This window comes from Phlebotomus papatasi, chromosome 2, assembly GCF_024763615.1.
Source record: "Phlebotomus papatasi isolate M1 chromosome 2, Ppap_2.1, whole genome shotgun sequence".
Classification (NCBI taxonomy): Eukaryota; Metazoa; Arthropoda; class Insecta; order Diptera; family Psychodidae; genus Phlebotomus; species Phlebotomus papatasi.
The window spans coordinates 53987954-54006112 of NC_077223.1; the positions used below are offsets into that span (position 1 = coordinate 53987954).

The following is an 18159-nucleotide window of genomic DNA, read 5'->3' on the forward strand; positions in this document are numbered from 1 at the left end:
AGTGTCAAAAAATTGACCAAATTGCGCCATCTAATATAGAGTATTTTATTACATATCTTCCCCATATCAGATGACAAATAATATTGAAATCCACGAAATCCGTTTAATCGTTGTAACTCAAGAATTTGCTGGATGTGCAAGTGCACACCCCCCGAGGCACTTCTTCTCTTCTTTAAAGTTTTTTTAGGGGCCGGACGTCTCTAAAGCCCCCGAGGCACACACCCCGCAAATTCTTGAGCTCAACGCGATTACAAGCACGATTACAAAAAGAAGTCGTTATACAAGGATTTGAATTTGCGAGGTGTTGGAGATTTTTCTCGGCCACTTATGGCCTCTACACACTGGAGAAATTTATGTCCATATTGAAGCAAATTTCCTACGCATGTGTAAGAAAATCTCTAAAATATGGACATATTTTTCTCTAATGTGTAGAGGCCATTAAAGAGCTGACCGGGTGCGAGGTGCGAGTACGATTTCAATAATTTGCCCTCAGATTTGGATTTCCCTCGTTTAATGTATAACTAAAATAAATTTAATTTAGTAGTTACAAGAACTCGTACTGTTTGGTCGAAAGACCCACAAACTGCCAGTCCAATCAAATCCGAACACCAATCCAGGCAATGGACAGGTTGGGAAGAAACTACTGAAGAACAAATCATCTGCAAATTTCCTTCTACGCCGATATCACATCCATCAGATAAAGTCTTTCTCTTCTCAGGATACTCACTAAAAATATTGAAGGAAAAAATGTAAATAGAATTTTTAGAAAAATAAAATATCTTACTAATTCCATAATCTAATTGACCCGTTTCCTCCGCAAGATGCGAATATATCTCGATTCTGTGGAAGATGCCGAACAGCCCAGACGGTGCTTTTTGCTCCAGTTATCGTTCCTTGACTCCCAAGAGATCGTCCAGCGTCTCTTTCTACCGCACATGCAAAGCCCTTTTTTGGATGTTGTGTCCTCATATCATACACAAAAAGACCTCCTTCTAGCGTGGACACGGCTAATTTGTTCATCTGAATATCATTTCGATCGAACTCGGTACTACAGACTCCATTTCCAAGATTTGTTTCCCAGCTTTGTTGCATCTTTCGCAGATCAATCATTTTGAGATCGCCATTGTCGTATCCAGCTGCCAAGCATCTCTCACTGTTATTGAAAGAGTTACCAAAGGCTACAGCCCAACAATCTCTATATCTAGAATTTGTGCCTCCGGACACACAAGCTACCGGAGAACCAGCTTGTCGTGTATCCCAGACCTTTACACTTCCATCACGACTGCCTGTTGCAATTTCCGGGGCTCCACAATTAATCAAAGCCCCTCCAATAGCATCTAAGCTGTTGATAATGCTTGAATGTGCTTTGATTGAGTAAATTGGACTTTCAGGGCGCTCAATATCTACAACAATTAGATTCCCAGAAAAATCACCAACTGCCAAATTATAATCTCGAATTCTCGATGCCCCAAAGGAGATAGTCTTAACGGATGTCTCCTGATTTATCTCACGTCTCAGCTGCAAAGTGTTTTCTTCTAATTCGTAGACTTGGAGTACTCCATTGCCTTGAGATTTGGAGCCGGCAACAACAAATTTCGCTGTCCGCGGGATCCATTTCACATCAAAAATTGAGTAACTAACAGGCTGGGAAAGATACTCTACTATTTGAGGTTTATCCATTCCACTAAACTAGCCGGCGTCGCTGTATTGTAAAAGGATTTCTTCGCAGGCAAAGACCCTCACAAGTTTGATCAATTTCTCATGAATAATAAACAAAATACAAATGTCTAAACATGCGTATTTAACACGTCCCTGAAGAAAATACAAACTTGCGGCGAATACAAACTTTCAGGTACACTGTAAAAAACAGTTGGACGAAAAAAAAGCTCACTGATATTTTTTAACGGGAAATGGGAAAAATGCATTTTTTATCATCAGGACAGCCTTCACATCCACTTTAGACCCAAATGTGGGACCATATTATGAGAAAATTCCATTTTTTTTCTCTAAAAAAATACAATTGGGCGTGGGTTTTTTTTTTCAAGAGGATAACGATCCCAAGCATTCCTCCAAACTTTGTAGAGGTTTCCTTCTTGAGAAAGAGAAACGCAGGGTCCTAAACTACATGCTTTAACCACCCCAGTCACCCGATTGTAGCCTCATTGCAATTCTCTTGGATTTTCTCGACCACAAGGTTCGAAATTAGGCGCGACATCAGTTCCAATCTTGGTGGAAACACTTCAGGATGTGTGGGCAAAGTTCCTTCAGACATTTTGTAGAAATTGATCAACAGGATGCCCCAAATTTGTGAGGCGCTTATCAAAGTTAAAGGAGGATTCTTCGAGGAAAACTAAATTTGATGATTTTATTCATGTTTATTTTAATAAAATAATGAAGTAAAAGAAATGAAATTGCAACAATAATAAGAAGAAATTTGAAAAATAATAAAAAAAAATATATGAAAAAGTAGAATTTGGGCTGAAAATTTCAATATTCAAAGAAGAAACCCCTTTCAGAACACATCACACCGGAAACCGACCACAATCCGTACCAAAAATATTCCCTCGGTATTATTTTCAGTTTTTCTGACTCTTTATAATATTTACTAATAGTATTTAGCTTATATTAAATGATTATTAAAAGATTAGATCAGTTTTAGAATGTGGGACTACTTTTGATTTTTTTTTCCAAAAAGCTAATTTTTGACTGATCCTCAAATTATAAGTTTTGTAGCTCATGTATTTTCTCAAATCTTGTTTAAAACTGTTCTTAAGTTTATATGAAACTATTTCAGTCAATAGAACTGGATATTACTGCGTTTTCCCGGTCCAAATCACGTGTATTTAAGCTTACGAAGGATGTATTTAATGTTTTGGCCGTTAGTGTATAACCGAATACAATTTTGCAAAAAAATTTAAAATGCTTTAAATTTATGTTCTTTCTTCTATCCAGAATAAAATTCTTGCCGAAAAATATTGAAAAATGTATCATTTTTTATACAAAATAGAAAAAAAATGTTAAGACGCGTTCTTACTTCCGATAAATATTTCCCAATAAGGAGTAACATACTCTGACGGATTCCATAGCCAGGTGGGTGTCTTTGTGGGGCGGAAGAGCCACAGAGAAAAACGTCTGAATACCTTCTTCGAACAAATCAATCGCTGAAGAAATCTCATTTCTCTGAAAATGTTAATTTCTAATTAATTATCTTGTACAAAAAAATCATATACATCATATACATACATCCATCGCTTCAGCTCCTTTTCTATATAAATCTTCAGCTTCTTTGACTCTGGTGACATTATGCAATAGAGATATGTGAGATTTGCACTGAGAGCATTTAATCTTCTTCTCTGGATGATCCGGAAATGAGAAAAACTTCTCACACTTGAAACTAGGACAATTAATTCTACTTTTATTGGACAATTCCTCAAGCTTTGGCCAATTTTCCCGGCAACTGAGGCATTCACAGTGGAACCAGTAGCGAGATCTAAGATTTCTTTGTCTCTGACGCCCATCCTGCTTTGTAAATACCGGTCCATAATTCTCAGTGACGGCATTCCCTGCTGCAATGGGTCTCAGAGCAGTTAATCGGAGTTTGTTGCCGGAAAAGTATCGTGCAACAGCGGGAAAACAGTCATGATTGAAGAGGGAAGCTTTTTTATAAATAGCCACTCCAATGTAGACAACCTTGGAGCCAACAATTGAATTTTGGGATCCAAGAAGAGTCTCATAGATTTCATGTGCATTAAATTGCAATGCTTCCAAGAGATGGAGAATAATTTCAGCGATATGGAGTTCTTTTGGAGTAGGTTCTACACTTTCAGTGGTTCTACGGCCAAAAAAACCACTTTTCTGGAGGATTCTCAGAAGAAAGATGGACATGAGACAACGCTGGAGATAATCATCTCCAGAACGCATCTCACTATGACGACAAAGAGTGTCCAAGATACTTTTTATACTCTCTACCGCCTGCTCATACGTTCCAGATTCGGTGATTAATCTCAGAGCCACGAAACTCAAAACAGACATTCCAGAACCTGAAAATAATTATATAAATTTCATTAGAAGTTTACAGGACATAAATCTTTCCAACTAACCAATTAGAAGATCCAAATATTTGCACTCAAAGCGATGATACGAAGAACAAGCTACTTTTTGGCATTCCTGAGAGCAAAATGCAACAGAACAGCATTCCGGGCATCCAATTGGGGCTACCAAGCGAACTTGACAGTGCAAACAGTGACTTCCAAAAAATTCAGGAAGCAAACAAGCTGCTACTGGTGTCTCACAAATAACATCTTCCCCAGGATTGATGTCCCGAGAAGCAATAAAAAACTTCCCTTTTGAAGAAGTTGATGTGATTTCTAACTTTTCAGATGGTCCTTTGAGCTGTTCTTGTTCATTTTTCCTGGCTTTGAGATCATCTTGAATGAATTAAAATTAAAAGATAATTAATATAGAATTCCTAAATAAATTATACACATTTCTTACCAAGAAAATCTTTTTTGTGAAGAGTTTTCAAATTTTCAAGCATTTCTAGTTCTTCCCTGTCTTTTTTCACTTTCTCTTCTACAATTGTATCATTTCCTATGAGTTTTTCTGCCAATCCGAGAGATACTCTGGCTCTTTTGTAGTCTTTGGTGTCTGAAATATCCAACATATAAGAAATATTCTTAAAAAAAATTATATATATACATATATTTATATATATATATATATATATATATATATATAATTAACACTTACAAATGTAGCATTTGGCCATTCTCCAGAAGTACTCAGGTGACTGTTTGATTTGTAAACCCATTTCTGTGGCATATTTCATATCCTGGAGAGCTTTTTCACCCTCTTCCATTCCAATTAGAGCCTCTGAGCGTTTCCAAATTGTCTCGGCTAGAAATTTCCTTTCATTTTCCGCATTTCCCTGCGGAGCTTTAATGATTGCCTGACTAAGAAGGATTCTGGCACTTTGAAAGTTTCCTTCTTGGAGTTTTCTGTCGCCTTCAAAACGCTTCTTCAATGCTTTAGAAAAGTCTTTCCCTTTGAAAATTGGTGTAACGTGCTCAAGTGTTCCTAGAATTGGTCCTGCACTCGCATCATGTTCCAATAGCTCACGCAACTTTTCTTTTCCACCAGAAATTTTCGCAAAATTTCTCTCAATCCAATCATCACCACAAGATTCTTTTACACTTTCATGAAATTCACTAAAAAATCCTTTTTCGAGAGAGAAAACCGTAATTTTACTGCACTTTTCAGTGTATTTTGGATCAAAATCTTCCATTTTTTCCACTGATAATCACTTTACGCACTTTTGGGAAGATTCTTTAATCAAATTTTCTCAAGACGTGAATTGGTCTAAAAATAGAACTTTCGAATGGCAATTGGCAGAGATACGGCGTAAAGCGAATTAGAGATATCCATCGTCGAGCAAATTCACTCTCACTAAGAGATCTCCTTCCGCGCAACATAATTTTTGGTGACTGACGCCCTTTCTTTGGCACTCAGCCAAATAAATTTTAAGCATTCCAAATTCTAATACCAATTCTCTCGATTTAGTCAAGTTTTTTTTTCACAATTAAATAAGTGGGTGTAGAATTTGGTAAAAAGAGTGATGCCCGGTGATGCCCATACTTTTTGGAACCTCTAAAAATAGATTAATGCGTTTCTCGGAGGTTTGCGTAAATTAGTAAATGTAAATGCAAATAGAAGCTATATAAATGCATTATAAAAGAAGAAAAGGAAAGTAGCTTCATAGAAAAAACGAAAGTTGTGTACACCATAAGCCGTTTAGGCAATTTTTCTTTTTGCGAATATTTCTTACAATTTTAATAAATTTTCGATCCTGTCAAGTTTTTTCAAGAGAATAATTTATAATCAAACAATTCTAATAATTTTAACTTCTAAGAATCGGGTTTTTATTTTTTTTAGAAGTGTATAATAATTTATATTAACCCTTTGAGGACGATTGCAACACCGGTGTCTCATAAAGAAAATAATTTTTCCTGACTACCTAAAGTTATTTTTTTCTTATGTCTGTACATAATTGTAAAGTAGAAGATTGAAGGAATCTAGAATTTTTTTTTGCAAGTCTCTAGCTATTCGTTATATAGTAAATATTTAAGCTCAGAAATGGCGAATTTTTAAATTCATAATTGATTTTATTTATTTATACTTCCAATTTTTTTTAAGCAAACCCTTTTTGGCAATAAAACCTACAATACTCTTATGTAATATTTTTAATAAAAGCGAAAAATATTATTCATTGGTATTGTCAGAAAAATTACTTAAATTTTTGGGCTATTTTTGTTCCTATCATTCATAGAAGCACAAAATACACCGAATCAGACTGTGCTGGACTTTCCAAGGTTAGATGTAAGATTTATCGTTGATTATGTTTCTCAGTTTAATTTTTATTGATGATTTTTAGTCCGTAGTGTCTCGTCGTTAAAGGGTTAAAAATAGTGATCGTTACAAAAAAATTAAAATATTAGTTCAAAGAATGACCATTAGAAGATAAAAGAGCGCTGTCAGTCAGAGAACGCCGTGAAAAGAACAGCGTCTTGCACAATTTGTCTATTTCTCACGATTTTCTGACTATTTTCCATTTTTTACGTGCTAAAAGTCTAAAAGGTAAGTCTTCTGTTATTTTATAAAGATTTTTTTTAAGTTGTTGTGTAATGTCTGGTTATTTAGGAAGGAATAATGGCAGCGTTGCTGGATGGAGTGTTTGAGGGAGACCTGCAGAAGAAAGTATCCTCTGCTAAGATTCTCGTGGTCGGAGCTGGTGGAGTGGGATGTGAAGTACTAAAGAATCTCGTCATGTGTGCATTCCAGAACATTGAGATTGTAAGTAGGCCTCGCCTTAAATACTAAAATATTAGCGTTTTTTCGTGAAATATAATTTGAGGTTATGTTTGGTTTTCCGGCAGATCGATTTGGACACCATTGAAGTCAGCAATCTCAATCGCCAATTCCTCTTTCACCGCGAGCATGTAGGCAAGTCCAAAGCTCAAGTGGCTAGGGACAGCGCATTGGCCTTCAATCCTGACACTAACATTGTAGCTCATCATGACAGTATTACGGATACAAAGTTTGGCGTTACGTACTTTCAGGGCTTTGATATTGTCCTGAATGCCCTTGATAATCGTGTGGCGCGAAATCATGTCAACAGGATGTGCCTGACCGCCAAGGTGCCCTTGATTGAGACTGGAACTTCAGGGTACAATGGACAGGTGGAGTTAATTCAGAAGGGGGTTACTCCTTGCTATGAATGCACTCCCAAGGCAAAAGAGAAGACGTTCCCCGGCTGCACCATCCGGAATACCCCTTCAGAACTTATTCACTGCATCGTCTGGGCTAAGCACTTGTTCAATCAGCTCTTTGGTGAGGACAATGCTGATGAAGACGTATCTCCAGACACTGCAGATCCTGAGGCAGCTGGAGAGGCTGGTCAGGAGGCCCTCGAGGCCAAATCGAATGATGTGGGAAATGTGGAGAGGCAGAGTACTAGAGCTTGGGCACAGAGCATTGACTACGACAGTGAGAAACTCTTCAATAAGCTCTTCCACGATGACATCAGGTACCTCCTGAGCATGTCGAATCTCTGGAAGAAACGTACCCCACCAGACCCTATTAAGTTTGGTGCAGTAGGCACTGGGTCCGCCCAAGAGGACTACAAGGGTATGGCACGGGATCAGAAGGTTTGGAGTCTAGAGAAGAGCACTCAAGTCTTTGCTGAAAGTGTCTCAGCCCTGAGGACAGCACTGAAAGCCCTTCAAGCTGGAGATACACTTGTCTGGGACAAAGATGACAGCGATGCAATGGACTTTGTCACAGCCTGTGCCAACATCCGGGCCACAATTTTCCACATTGCTACGAAAAATCGCTTCGAAGTAAAATCAATGGCAGGGAATATTATTCCAGCCATTGCCACAACAAATGCTATTGCAGCTGGTGTGGCTGTTCTGCATCTACTGAAAGTGCTCAGGAATCAAATATCATCCTGTCAGTCGGTCTACATGCGCCTCAGGCCCAATCCTCAGAATCAAATTATCGTCAGGGAGAAATGTAAGTCTATATTTTTTTTTTATATTTTAGCTCAGACCGCTCAGACCCCTATTAATTTCGCATATCGTGTTATCGAATTGTGAATGTTAGGGTGAAAGCAACGTCTATTGCCACTTTAAGAACTCGTGTCAGCACCTATTGATACCCTACTTTGTACCATTTGGGATACGTAATTTGAACATCTCTGTTTATAGTAAAAGGTATATTACAGAAAAAACGGTATATTACTTATATTTTACTAGATACATTAACTCTTTCCGGACCACAACATATCCGGCGAACGAATTTCAGTAAAACTCACTTTATTGTAAGTCTTAGTGGTCAAATATGATACTTTTGTAGAGAGAGAATTTTCTCCGCCTCTGGGAAATTGGAAAACTCATGGGTACTCTCGTCCCCAAAAGAACGAAAGGCGGGTCCTCATTAAAAATCTTAACCAACATAATCAACCAATCGCAATCAAAGTGATTAAACTTCAGATTGTAGCTAATTTTTTCTTAATAAATCTCTTTTTAGTTTTGACAAAACCGAATCCTGATTGCGCCGTGTGCAGTGTAAAGCCCCAAGTCATTGTACGCGTGAATGTGGCCGAGATGCTAATTGGAGACTTTCGAAAGAGCGTCCTGCTGGAGAAACTTGGCACCAAGACACCTGATGTTATCCTCGATGGAAAAGGCTCCATTGTGATTAGTTCAGAAGAAGGAGATGAAGATCTCAATGATGAGAAATTACTGCAGGAAATGGGTATTGTTGATGGTTGCATATTGAAGGTGGATGATTTCCAGGATAACAATCAGATTACTCTGGTGATTGTAAATGACGAGAAACAGGATGGAAAATCTTTTGAAGTGACTATTGATGCTGAGGTGGAAAAGAAAGCACCATCTGGCGAAGAGATCTCACGGGAGGAAGAGCAGGAGGAGCCCGTGGCCAAAAAGGCTCGTATTGATAAATCAGAAGAGCCCAATAAGAAGGAAAACAACGTCCCAGGTAGCAGCAAGCAAACTGTGGAAGATTCTGATGATGATTTGGAAATTGTGGAGTCAGAAGATGAAATTCCGGCTCCAGCAACGACATCAGGTGTTAAGAGGAAGCAAGCCCCGGAAGAGGAAGAGCCAGTTGAAAAGAGAAAAAAGGTGGTTGAACCTACGACAACTGTTGAAGATGATGAAGATGTGATTCTTGTGGAGTAGAAGCAATCCCTGGACCACCAAGTTCTTAATATTATATTTATCCAAAAAACCTTCAATTAATTTAAAATGTCTCAATAAAGGGAATATAATGAAAATTTCAATAAAATTCGTGAAATTCAAATTCTTTTGAAACTTGAAACCTTAAATGGCTTAAATGGGTTAAAAAGTGAACCAAAACAAAAACATGGAGAAAGCAGGGAAGGAATCAAAGAAGCGATTTGACTTTAAATTAATCAAATTAGTGAAAGAATATCCGGCTCTTTACAATAAATATCACGAGGACTTCCACAATAAACTGAAGAAGGATTGGTTGTGGCAATCAATTGGTCAAAAATGCGGAAAGTCAGGTAAAAATGTCCAGGTTAGGTTATGTTCAAAGGAGTTTTTCTAAATTTGAAGTCACATCCTTTAAGGTGAACGCTGCAGGGCACGTTTCCAGAATCTAAGAAGCGACTTTGTGAAGAGATACAGAAAAAGACAGTCGTCTTCAAATGCTGATAATAATACAGGGTCCACCAAATGGCTTTTTTACAATGACCTCCTCTTTCTCGCAGATCATCTCTGGCCAATGAAGAAGTATTTCCAACTACGACTTATTTACTATATAAATTTGTTTTTCACTAACTGTCTTCTTATAGATTGCGATCAAGTGGAGAGATTAAGAAGAATGACACTGCCAATATGCCCATGAAAGATGAACCAGAGGATGTGAATCCAGATGGTGAAAACTTCAGTGAATTAAATGGGAATTGTGATACCCAAGAAGATCCTATACGAATGTCTCCTGTTCAACTGGACTTTGAAGAGTCACTAGATGCAAATGAGACTAGCAGAATACTGATGGTAGAAAATCCAGGAGGAACTGAATCTTCTGGAGTTGATAAAGTACTTCAGTCTATGAGCCAACTCATAGACACCCTCCAAAAAACCGTACAATGCAAGGAAGTGTCTCCCCATAAACCATTCCTGGACCTGATTGAGAAGCAACTTTTGAATGTTCCTCCGGACAAATTATTTGATTTTCAATTAGAAATTTTGGGCCATATTAATAAAATGATCAAGGAGTATAGAAAAAAATGAGCTGAAGCACTGCTGGAGCTGGAGAATATTGGGAGTTTTTGTTATTGAGAATCTTATCTGTAATGATTAAAATAATATTTTATAATTAATATAAAAAAAAAAAATATTTTCTTTTCCTTCGAATATCGAGCGGATAATAAAAAAAAAAATGCTTTCTAACCCAACTTTTTTGTGTATATGAAACCGGACAGGAAAAACAAGCTCCTCGTTTATTTTGTGAGAAAACTTCTAAAAAGGGTGGAAAATGCCAATAGATTACCGTAGAAACAATGGGCCAGAATCATCAGTGTCTTATCAGCTACACACAAACACCTACCTTCTGAACTATGAGGGAAAATTGAAAATTCTACTTGGAGAAGGCAACTCCCGGAAGGATGGAAGGAAATTAAATGAGTCCCGGAAAATTTGTAAGATAATTTCTTGGTCCTGCAGTAGAATCAATACTAAAGGTATCTTTTCAATTTGTTTTAGTTGTCAAAAGCGGTATCGTGAGCCAGGCCAAAGGATCAGCTTACATTGAAATAGGAGCAACAAAAGTCATCGTGTCCGTATTTGATCCCAGAGAAATTCCCAAGCAGAGTAAATACTCGATTCATGGGGAATTATACTGTGATTTCAAGTATTCACCCTTTTCTTGTTTTCACCGTAAATCCCAGCAGACAGACAATGAGGAGAAAAGTCTGGCTCAGGCTCTCAAAAGAGCTCTCGAACCGGCTATTTGCCGGCACGAATTTCCAAATTTCCAGGTAGATATCTTTGCAAATGTCCTAGAGGATGATGGATCAGCACTTGCAGCGGCAATAACTGCTTCCGGATTGGCTGTAGCTGATGCAGGAATTCCAATGTTTGATGTTCTCACAGCCACAAATGTTGGAATCCTTGAAGATAAAATTCTCATGGATCCAACGCGACAAGAGGAGGAATTGAGTCTGTCAACATGCTGTCCAGGAGAACATGGGATCATCACACTTGCCAGAATGGCAACGCATGAGCAAATCTCTGAGATCTGGCAAACAGGAAATCTCAAAATGAAGACTCTCCAGGAAGCAATAGATCACCTTGTTCAAGCTAACAAAACCGTCGTTCCCATTATTCAGCAAAATCTGATTGAGCGTGTAAACAAATTTATTGAAGAAAAATCATCTGACAATCCCTTATCCTAATCTTCGTGTTTATCTGGCTCAGGAACTGAGCCGCAAGGTTGCAGCATCCTCTCCATAAGATTGAACCTCACTCGCGCCTTTGATTCATTTTCTGCGATAGCAAAGTAGCTAAGAAGATCGTAGTGACCCATATAGCTGGCCAGGGAGTCTCCTGAAAGCAAAAAAAAAAAACAAAAATTATTTTAAGCAGGCTAGGACTTCCGGCATGTAACTTACTGTGTTGATTTGTGAGCCACTCGTATTTTGTGGTATCACTGTGACCTGTACCAATGTATTTGCTTTGGAGATGCTCCAATTGACTGTGTATGTTGTATCTATCCCCCATTTCTGGCCAGTTTTCCAGGAAATCTTTTGTTTACGTTTGTTTCTTTTTTTGGGACAAAAACCTTTTGTCCCAAAACAAGTTTTGCAAACCGGTCGCGCACTGAATATTTTTTAGGTTAGAAAAGATTCCTACGAAGCGAATAGGCGTAAAACTAGCAGAAAAATCCACGATTTGTCTGGTTTCTTCCGTGGAGATTCAAAGAAAAACAGCTTCCGGTCTTGCTTCTTTTCTTTAATTTTTTGTAGGGGCCGAAACAAGCGAAAAATTCCAAGGAATTTTTTGCTTGTTATTCCTATTCCGCTTTCTTTTGCAATGGGGAGAGAGGGCTTGAAGTCTCATATGGAGTGAGGTTATGTTTACTAACAGTGTGCTTTTGGGGCTCCAGATAAAGTGTTTCAAAAATGTATAATTTCACTAATATTCGCGCATTTTTCATTAGAATTTTACCTACTACATTGTCAAGAATCAATCTTGCGCAAAATTTTGTTATTCGGAATTCATCTTCACAGTCAAATCTGGCAAATATTGCTAACAAGATACAAAATGATCCGGAAAGGGAGAGGAAGCTTAAAGTACTGATGTTGGAGGTGGATGTGTTCCGACAGGAGGGAAGAAAAGCCCCAGACCCAGAAAAACTCACCAGTGACCACTGGAATCATTTACTAACTCTCAAAACGAGATCTTCACGGCAAAAGTTCTACTCATACCTCTGGCAGATTGAGAAGAAGAAAGAGAATGCAAGGCGGAAGCGTGAAGAAGAAAAAGCAGAAATAGCAGAAAAAAGGACTGAGAAGATGAAGCTTGTTGCTGAACAGGAGCACATTGTGTATGGCTTGAATTTTACATCAATGTTCATGAGAATATACGACAGTACAATTAATATGTGGATGAATAATCGCTTGACCAGAGCAATGCAGTTTGCTCCGAAGATCGTGATTGATTGTTCATACGAGGAGCATATGAACAGGGCTGAGGCTTCAAATTGTGCCAAGCAATTGATGCTGACATTTGCAGAAAATAGACAGGCGAATGATCCCTTTGACCTTCATTTCTGCAGCGTCAATTTTGAAGCCTGTGGAGCTCGTTTGTTCCAGAAATTAATCCCACGATTGTTGGACGCTGATTTTCCCATAAATGTCCACAAACAGAGTCACTTGGATCTCTTCCCAAAAGAGAGACTCGTTTACTTAACCCCACATTGTCGCAATGAGATGACTTCATACGATCCCGACGATATCTACATAATTGGAGCGATGGTGGACAAGAGAAATACTGATCCCCTCTCTCTGGCTAAAGCAAAGCGTCAGAAATTGCGAATGGCCAAATTGCCCCTAGACAAATACCTTCAATGGGGTTCAGGATCTGGAAAATCCCTCACCATCAATCAAATGATCAGCATTCTCCTAGTTCTCAAAGGCACCTCTAACTGGGAAGAGGCTCTAAAAATTGTTCCCAGGCGGAAGATTGAAGCAATCGAATCGAATGAGGAGTGGATAGAAAAGCGTCTTCGAAGTCTCAAATATTCACCAAGATCGTGAAAGAAAAAGAAATTTTGCCATTCAACACAATTTTATTGGCCTCAATTCCTCCTGCGACGCACCCTGGATATTCGCCAGGCATTTGGTTCCTCGTACTTGTTGTAGAGTGGCTCCAGGCGCTGGTTCTTCTTGAACTTACTGAGCTTAGTGGGATCGGAGAAGCGAAAGAAGGATGGAGCAAATTCTACCAACCATTTGGGATCTATAGTCGTCACTTCACGCATATACTCCTTTGTTGTCTGCACCAGTTCATGGTAAACAACCCTACAAGAGGAATGAGGTAAGAATTAAAATGTTCTGTAACGATAAAGATGAATTAAATTAGTAGATTTTTTTTGTAAATGAATGTTTTTTGATATTCCTAGTTCGTAGTATTTTTTTTTAAGAGGAATTCGGAAGCTAATGAATTGGACACACTTACGGCTTAAGCCGAGAGACGACTTAAGTCAAAATAATGATTATGCCATAGACAGACTTGGGGCTTAAGCCGAGAAATGGCTTAGTGGGAATCTGGGAATTTAGTCTAATCATTATTCAATGCAATTCAATATATTTCTCCTCAATTATTGCTTGGTTGTGGCTGCCGGCCACTTACCATAAGAGATCTCATCAGGTAAAAAATCCACTAGAGCGATCACCCAGTAGAAAACAGACTAAGCAACGCGGGTCAAATACCCCAATTGTTGAATTAAGTTTGAAACATCCTGGCGACAAGAATAATGGATGTTGGATGACGAAGCGAACCGTGGGAAATTTTAGGAGCAATCAGATGCGTATGTATGCCATAAAGGGCCATAAATGTCGTTTTAGAAGTAGGAGAAAGGAGAATCTGCTTGCACTCTGGGTTCTCAGGTTTCGCAGGAGGTTAATGTACAGGGAGCGTACAGTAGACTCTCTCAAATTAGGGCATATGGAACCGAAATGTCAGCCGAATTAGACAGAAATTCTGGCGACAAACTTATTGAAATGCAACGATTTTATATTCATGTGCATATAGATATTGAGTTTACACACTCATATATAACGTAAATTGCATGAAAATCCCTCAATAATGCAAAATCACATCAAAACTAAGACAAACCATGCCAAATTTGGGCATATTTGATTCATTTAATAATCATAATCAAACTTGAAAAATGACAACAAACTTTTTTCAAATGTAACAGCTGCCCGAATTAAAAAGTAGCCCGATCTTAAAAGAGCCGAATTTGCGAGAGTCTACTGTAATTAAGTTAAGCCGTCTCTCGGATTAAGTCGTAAGTGTGTCTAGGGCATAATTCTGAGTGAAAGCAAACTTACCATTCTGGTTGGCGATTGAAGAGTGCACTAGATGGATGAATGTAGACCACTTGAGAGTCTACTAGGGTCCTGTATCCCTCCTGGGGATCCTTTTTAGCGGCATTCCTGAAGAAGCCCGAACAAATGGCTTTTTGCACCCTCACTGTATTCTTTCCTGCCGAAACCACGTCCAATTTGTGCCTATCCATGATGCCCAGCAGTTGCTTCCTCACGTCTTGGGCTCGTTTCAGTGTACGTATCTGCACAAAGTTCTCGTAACACCAAGCATTGGAGAATTTATTGTTCTTCCAGCTGTTGTAGACAGCCAACAAAGTGAGATGATCTCCCTCAGCTTGATTGAATTTAGCCTTCTTTTGATCGGCCAGAGATTGTTTATCTTTTGGACGATAGAAGACATTCTGCACACTAAGCATTGAGACAATTGTGAGGACTTCATCGGAACAATTTAAAGCCACTGACATAATGAGCATCTTTGAGAGATTTGGCTCAAGCGGAAATTCAGCCATTCGACGTCCAAGACGAGTCAGAAGACCCTCGTCATCGAGGGCTGAAAGGGAATGAAGCTGTTCCAGAGCCATCACCAGGGACTCAACGGGAGGAGCGTCCATAAAATCAAAATGCAGAAGATCATTGATGCCCATTGTCTTGAGCTGCAGCACTGTCATGGAGAGATTGGTACGTTGGATTTCTGGGACAGGCGTTGGAAGCATCTCATCTCGATATGCTCTCTCTGTATACAGTCTATAACACTTTCCAGGTCCAGTTCTACCAGCTCTTCCTGCCCTTTGCTTCGCAGCTGCTTGGGAAATGGGCATTACGACGAGTGAATCCATGCCGGTTTTGGAATTGTAAACCTTTTGTTTGACAAAACCTGGATCCACAACATAGTAAATCCCATCAATAGTCAGGGATGTTTCAGCGATATTTGTGGCAATTACTACTTTTCGACTTCCTGCAGGAGCTGGTTCAAAAATTCTGGTTTGCATTTCTGATGGCAGGGCAGAGTAAACAGGGAGAATAATCAATTCTGGGACATCTGGTCCTAGACTCTTCATTCGCTCATAGAGAATCTCACAGGCAGTGTCAATCTCTTCTTGACCAGTGAGGAAGAGCAGAATGTCTCCTGGTGGTTCCCTCAAATGGATCTGCATTACAGTAATTAGCGATGCATCCAGATAATCTGTTTCAGGTTCCTTGGTATACAACACTTCCACGGAGAATGTTCTTCCGGGGATTGTGAAAATTGGAGCTTCGAAGAAGTATTGGGAAAATTTTACAGCATCTAAAGTCGCTGATGTCACGATGAGTTTCAATTCCGGACGCTTCTGGACAGCTTGTTTGAGAAGCCCAAAGAGGACATCAGTGTGGATGGTTCTCTCGTGAGCCTCGTCCAACATAATTACCGAATATGATTTGAGATCTAGATCCATCAGACACTCTCTCAGCAACATACCATCCGTCATGTACTTGATTATGGTCTCTGGACTGGTGCAGTCCTCAAAACGAATGGTATAGCCAACTTCCTGACCCATTCGGCAACCAAACTCCTCAGCAACACGTTTAGCTACCGACATGGCAGCCACACGTCTGGGCTGAGTACATCCGATCTTCCCACGGGCACTAAATCCACTTTCAGATAGATACTGCGTTATCTGGGTGGTTTTACCACTTCCAGTCTCTCCAATCACAATGAGGATCTGATTGTCATTGACGGCTTTAATGAGATCCTCGCGAAGTTTGAAGATTGGAAGGCTCTGACGTTGTTCAATGAGTGTCATGTCAGTCTTCTTGCCAAAAGATGACTTTTTCCCACCGATCACATGCTTCTTCCATTCAGGCACTTCCTGAGTGGACATTCCAATGCCCCTGACATTAGCTGCTAGGGTCCTACTGTCTTCCTCCGGTAATGGATCAATCCAGTTTTTATTGAGACTCGCCGGAATGGAATCCATTTCCTGTTCACGCTGCAGCATTTTCTGCTCTCGGCGCTCCTTAGCCAGAGCCGATTGCATCATGGCTGCTTGGGCAAGAGATCCATCCGGATTTTTCACTATTCTCACGGGAGATAGATCATGCAAAGCTCTGCCGTGACCAGCCAAAAAAGCTGGTTCCTCTTCAACAATCTCAATTTCAATGTCTGCCTCGTCATTTTCATCCTTGGGCAACAAACCTGTTTCCTCATCAAAATCAGGCAGTTCACTACGATCAATCACCCCCGAAGAGATCATCTGCTTGATCTCCCACCGCTCAGGGCTCGATATTCTTGTGACTTTCTTCCTGGCGACATCTTGTTCATCATTGTCCAGATTCCCTTGGAGATGAAGCATCGAAGTGCCCCCAATGGGTCGATCAGGATTCCTATTTCTAAGATCATTTTCAGCCAAGAGATGAGCGTGGGATGATGGATTGAGATCTCTTCCTGTGTCCTGATCTACATCTCTCATGGACAAGGAAACTTTTTGTCCAGTTACCGAAATCACTTTCACTTTAACATTGGATCCTCTGGATACCACATCAGAGACATTGGTCACTCGTCCCTCTGCTCGAAGCTGGGAAATATGCACTAGACCTTCCCAACGCTTTCTAACTCCCAGAATTTGTACAAAACAGCCAAACTGCACGATATTGGCTACCTTTCCGGAATATATTTTACCAGGTTCTGGATCTTCTTGAAGGGGGGACTGATGTCTTCTTTCTCGCGAATGACTTCTGTGTCTTCTGCGATCCCTGGATCTGCTTCTTCTCCTGTGCCTGTCTCTCGAGCGACTTCTACTCCTATGCCATTCCCTCGAGCGACTTCTAGTCCTTCTGTCACGATGTCTCGATCTTGACCCATCTCTTCGGCTTCTTCTGTCCTCTCTACGCTTTTCTCTGGACTTCGATCTGCTCCTGCGGCGCTTCTCTTCCACATTCCTACTTTTGGAGAGAGCTGCAGCTTCAAGTGCAGAAAATATATCGTTGACTTCTTCTAAATGCTTCTCTTTAACCTTTTTCTCCTTCATCTCCTCCTCATCCTCAAGAAGCATCTGTTTTTGATCTTTATTTGGGATAGCGAGTCCCGGAAACTTCATTGATAAACTGTCTTTGTCGCCCACTTCAAAGACTGATATTTTCGATGATCCAGCACTTGGCTTCATAAGTTGGATTATCCGAAGAAGATTAGAGATGAATGAGTCTGAGAATTCAGCACCATTTTCCATGAGGACAGCCTTAAAACGAGGAAATGTGGGATTTTTTTCAGCAAGATCAATAATAAATTCCGCGAGGTCTTTATCATTTAGTCCCAGATGATTATCCAGCTCTGTGCATATTTTAGACACCAACGATAGATGTTCCAACTTTGTGAGCTCCTCCATGGTTTTGAAGACTGCGGAGGAATAAGAAAAAATGATTTTTCAGGTATTTTCACTAAACTAGATCAGAAAAACAAGAGCAAAATGTCAAAAAACCAAACATGCAATCAATGATAATAAAATACACGTATAGTAATA

General features: G+C 39.6%; 9 protein-coding genes across 10 annotated transcripts in view; 4 read left to right on the top strand and 5 right to left on the bottom strand.

Annotated features, from left to right (window-relative positions):
* The window catches only part of LOC129801718 (rhodanese domain-containing protein CG4456), an 887636-nt gene that overhangs the window by 425447 nt on the left and 444030 nt on the right, over positions 1-18159 (bottom strand). The gene's annotated exons all lie outside the window — the stretch shown is intronic.
* LOC129801708 (dynein axonemal assembly factor 10) lies at positions 30-1844 on the bottom strand. 2 transcript variants are annotated; one of them, XM_055846992.1, is made up of 2 exons: positions 806-1844; positions 30-726 (listed from the first exon to the last, which is right to left on the bottom strand). In XM_055846992.1, the coding sequence occupies exons 1-2, from the start codon at positions 1678-1680 to the stop codon at positions 522-524; spliced, it is 1080 nt and encodes a 359-aa protein (XP_055702967.1). In that variant the 5' UTR covers positions 1681-1844; the 3' UTR covers positions 30-521. The 2 variants fall into 2 exon arrangements, with proteins under 2 accessions (XP_055702967.1, XP_055702966.1); XM_055846991.1 differs by having other exon boundaries at positions 785-1844.
* On the bottom strand, positions 2361-5646 carry LOC129801683 (SET and MYND domain-containing protein DDB_G0273589). Its single transcript, XM_055846956.1, has 5 exons — positions 4750-5646; positions 4495-4647; positions 4101-4427; positions 3244-4040; positions 2361-3180 (listed from the first exon to the last, which is right to left on the bottom strand). The coding sequence occupies exons 1-5, from the start codon at positions 5282-5284 to the stop codon at positions 3031-3033; spliced, it is 1962 nt and encodes a 653-aa protein (XP_055702931.1). The 5' UTR covers positions 5285-5646; the 3' UTR covers positions 2361-3030.
* Positions 6436-9384, top strand: LOC129801685 (SUMO-activating enzyme subunit 2). Its single transcript, XM_055846957.1, has 4 exons — positions 6436-6633; positions 6697-6849; positions 6933-8070; positions 8587-9384. Exons 2-4 carry the CDS (start codon positions 6706-6708, stop codon positions 9261-9263), a joined length of 1959 nt encoding a protein of 652 aa, XP_055702932.1. The 5' UTR covers positions 6436-6633; positions 6697-6705; the 3' UTR covers positions 9264-9384.
* Positions 9392-10502, top strand: LOC129801716 (uncharacterized). The gene is made up of 3 exons (XM_055847002.1): positions 9392-9610; positions 9677-9839; positions 9902-10502. Exons 1-3 carry the CDS (start codon positions 9448-9450, stop codon positions 10341-10343), a joined length of 768 nt encoding a protein of 255 aa, XP_055702977.1. The 5' UTR covers positions 9392-9447; the 3' UTR covers positions 10344-10502.
* LOC129801714 (exosome complex component MTR3-like) lies at positions 10501-11506 on the top strand. The gene is made up of 2 exons (XM_055846999.1): positions 10501-10750; positions 10815-11506. The coding sequence occupies exons 1-2, from the start codon at positions 10588-10590 to the stop codon at positions 11504-11506; spliced, it is 855 nt and encodes a 284-aa protein (XP_055702974.1). The 5' UTR covers positions 10501-10587.
* LOC129801722 (splicing factor 3B subunit 5) lies at positions 11451-11952 on the bottom strand. The gene is made up of 2 exons (XM_055847012.1): positions 11723-11952; positions 11451-11657 (listed from the first exon to the last, which is right to left on the bottom strand). The coding sequence occupies exons 1-2, from the start codon at positions 11829-11831 to the stop codon at positions 11503-11505; spliced, it is 264 nt and encodes an 87-aa protein (XP_055702987.1). The 5' UTR covers positions 11832-11952; the 3' UTR covers positions 11451-11502.
* LOC129801710 (mitochondrial ribonuclease P protein 1 homolog) lies at positions 12233-13711 on the top strand. Its single transcript, XM_055846994.1, has one exon. It carries the CDS (start codon positions 12233-12235, stop codon positions 13367-13369), a length of 1137 nt encoding a protein of 378 aa, XP_055702969.1. The 3' UTR covers positions 13370-13711.
* LOC129801668 (ATP-dependent RNA helicase DHX8) lies at positions 13382-18150 on the bottom strand. The gene is made up of 2 exons (XM_055846932.1): positions 14669-18150; positions 13382-13633 (listed from the first exon to the last, which is right to left on the bottom strand). The coding sequence occupies exons 1-2, from the start codon at positions 18022-18024 to the stop codon at positions 13411-13413; spliced, it is 3579 nt and encodes a 1192-aa protein (XP_055702907.1). The 5' UTR covers positions 18025-18150; the 3' UTR covers positions 13382-13410.

Bases quoted from the DNA above. Each gene is read 5' to 3' on its own strand.
- LOC129801708 (XM_055846991.1), bottom strand. From the start codon at position 1,680: ATGGATAAACCTCAAATAGTAGAGTATCTTTCCCAGCCTGTTAGTTAC. The intron at 727-784 runs GTAAGATATTTT...CAATATTTTTAG, and splicing joins TCAATTAGATTATGGAATTA to TGAGTATCCTGAGAAGAGAA.
- LOC129801683 (XM_055846956.1), bottom strand. From the start codon at position 5,284: ATGGAAGATTTTGATCCAAAATACACTGAAAAGTGCAGTAAAATTACG. The intron at 4,648-4,749 runs GTAAGTGTTAAT...TGGATATTTCAG, and splicing joins AATGGCCAAATGCTACATTT to ACACCAAAGACTACAAAAGA. The intron at 4,428-4,494 runs GTAAGAAATGTG...AATTCATTCAAG, and splicing joins TCACAAAAAAGATTTTCTTG to ATGATCTCAAAGCCAGGAAA.
- LOC129801685 (XM_055846957.1), top strand. From the start codon at position 6,706: ATGGCAGCGTTGCTGGATGGAGTGTTTGAGGGAGACCTGCAGAAGAAA. The intron at 6,850-6,932 runs GTAAGTAGGCCT...GTTTTCCGGCAG, and splicing joins CATTCCAGAACATTGAGATT to ATCGATTTGGACACCATTGA. The intron at 8,071-8,586 runs GTAAGTCTATAT...ATCTCTTTTTAG, and splicing joins AATTATCGTCAGGGAGAAAT to TTTTGACAAAACCGAATCCT.
- LOC129801716 (XM_055847002.1), top strand. From the start codon at position 9,448: ATGGAGAAAGCAGGGAAGGAATCAAAGAAGCGATTTGACTTTAAATTA. The intron at 9,611-9,676 runs GTAAAAATGTCC...ACATCCTTTAAG, and splicing joins TCAAAAATGCGGAAAGTCAG to GTGAACGCTGCAGGGCACGT. The intron at 9,840-9,901 runs GTATTTCCAACT...GTCTTCTTATAG, and splicing joins CATCTCTGGCCAATGAAGAA to ATTGCGATCAAGTGGAGAGA.
- LOC129801714 (XM_055846999.1), top strand. From the start codon at position 10,588: ATGCCAATAGATTACCGTAGAAACAATGGGCCAGAATCATCAGTGTCT. The intron at 10,751-10,814 runs GTAAGATAATTT...AATTTGTTTTAG, and splicing joins AAATGAGTCCCGGAAAATTT to TTGTCAAAAGCGGTATCGTG.
- LOC129801722 (XM_055847012.1), bottom strand. From the start codon at position 11,831: ATGGGGGATAGATACAACATACACAGTCAATTGGAGCATCTCCAAAGC. The intron at 11,658-11,722 runs GTAAGTTACATG...TTTTGCTTTCAG, and splicing joins GTGGCTCACAAATCAACACA to GAGACTCCCTGGCCAGCTAT.
- LOC129801710 (XM_055846994.1), top strand. From the start codon at position 12,233: ATGTATAATTTCACTAATATTCGCGCATTTTTCATTAGAATTTTACCT.
- LOC129801668 (XM_055846932.1), bottom strand. From the start codon at position 18,024: ATGGAGGAGCTCACAAAGTTGGAACATCTATCGTTGGTGTCTAAAATA. The intron at 13,634-14,668 runs GTAAGTTTGCTT...TTCCTCTTGTAG, and splicing joins TTCAATCGCCAACCAGAATG to GGTTGTTTACCATGAACTGG.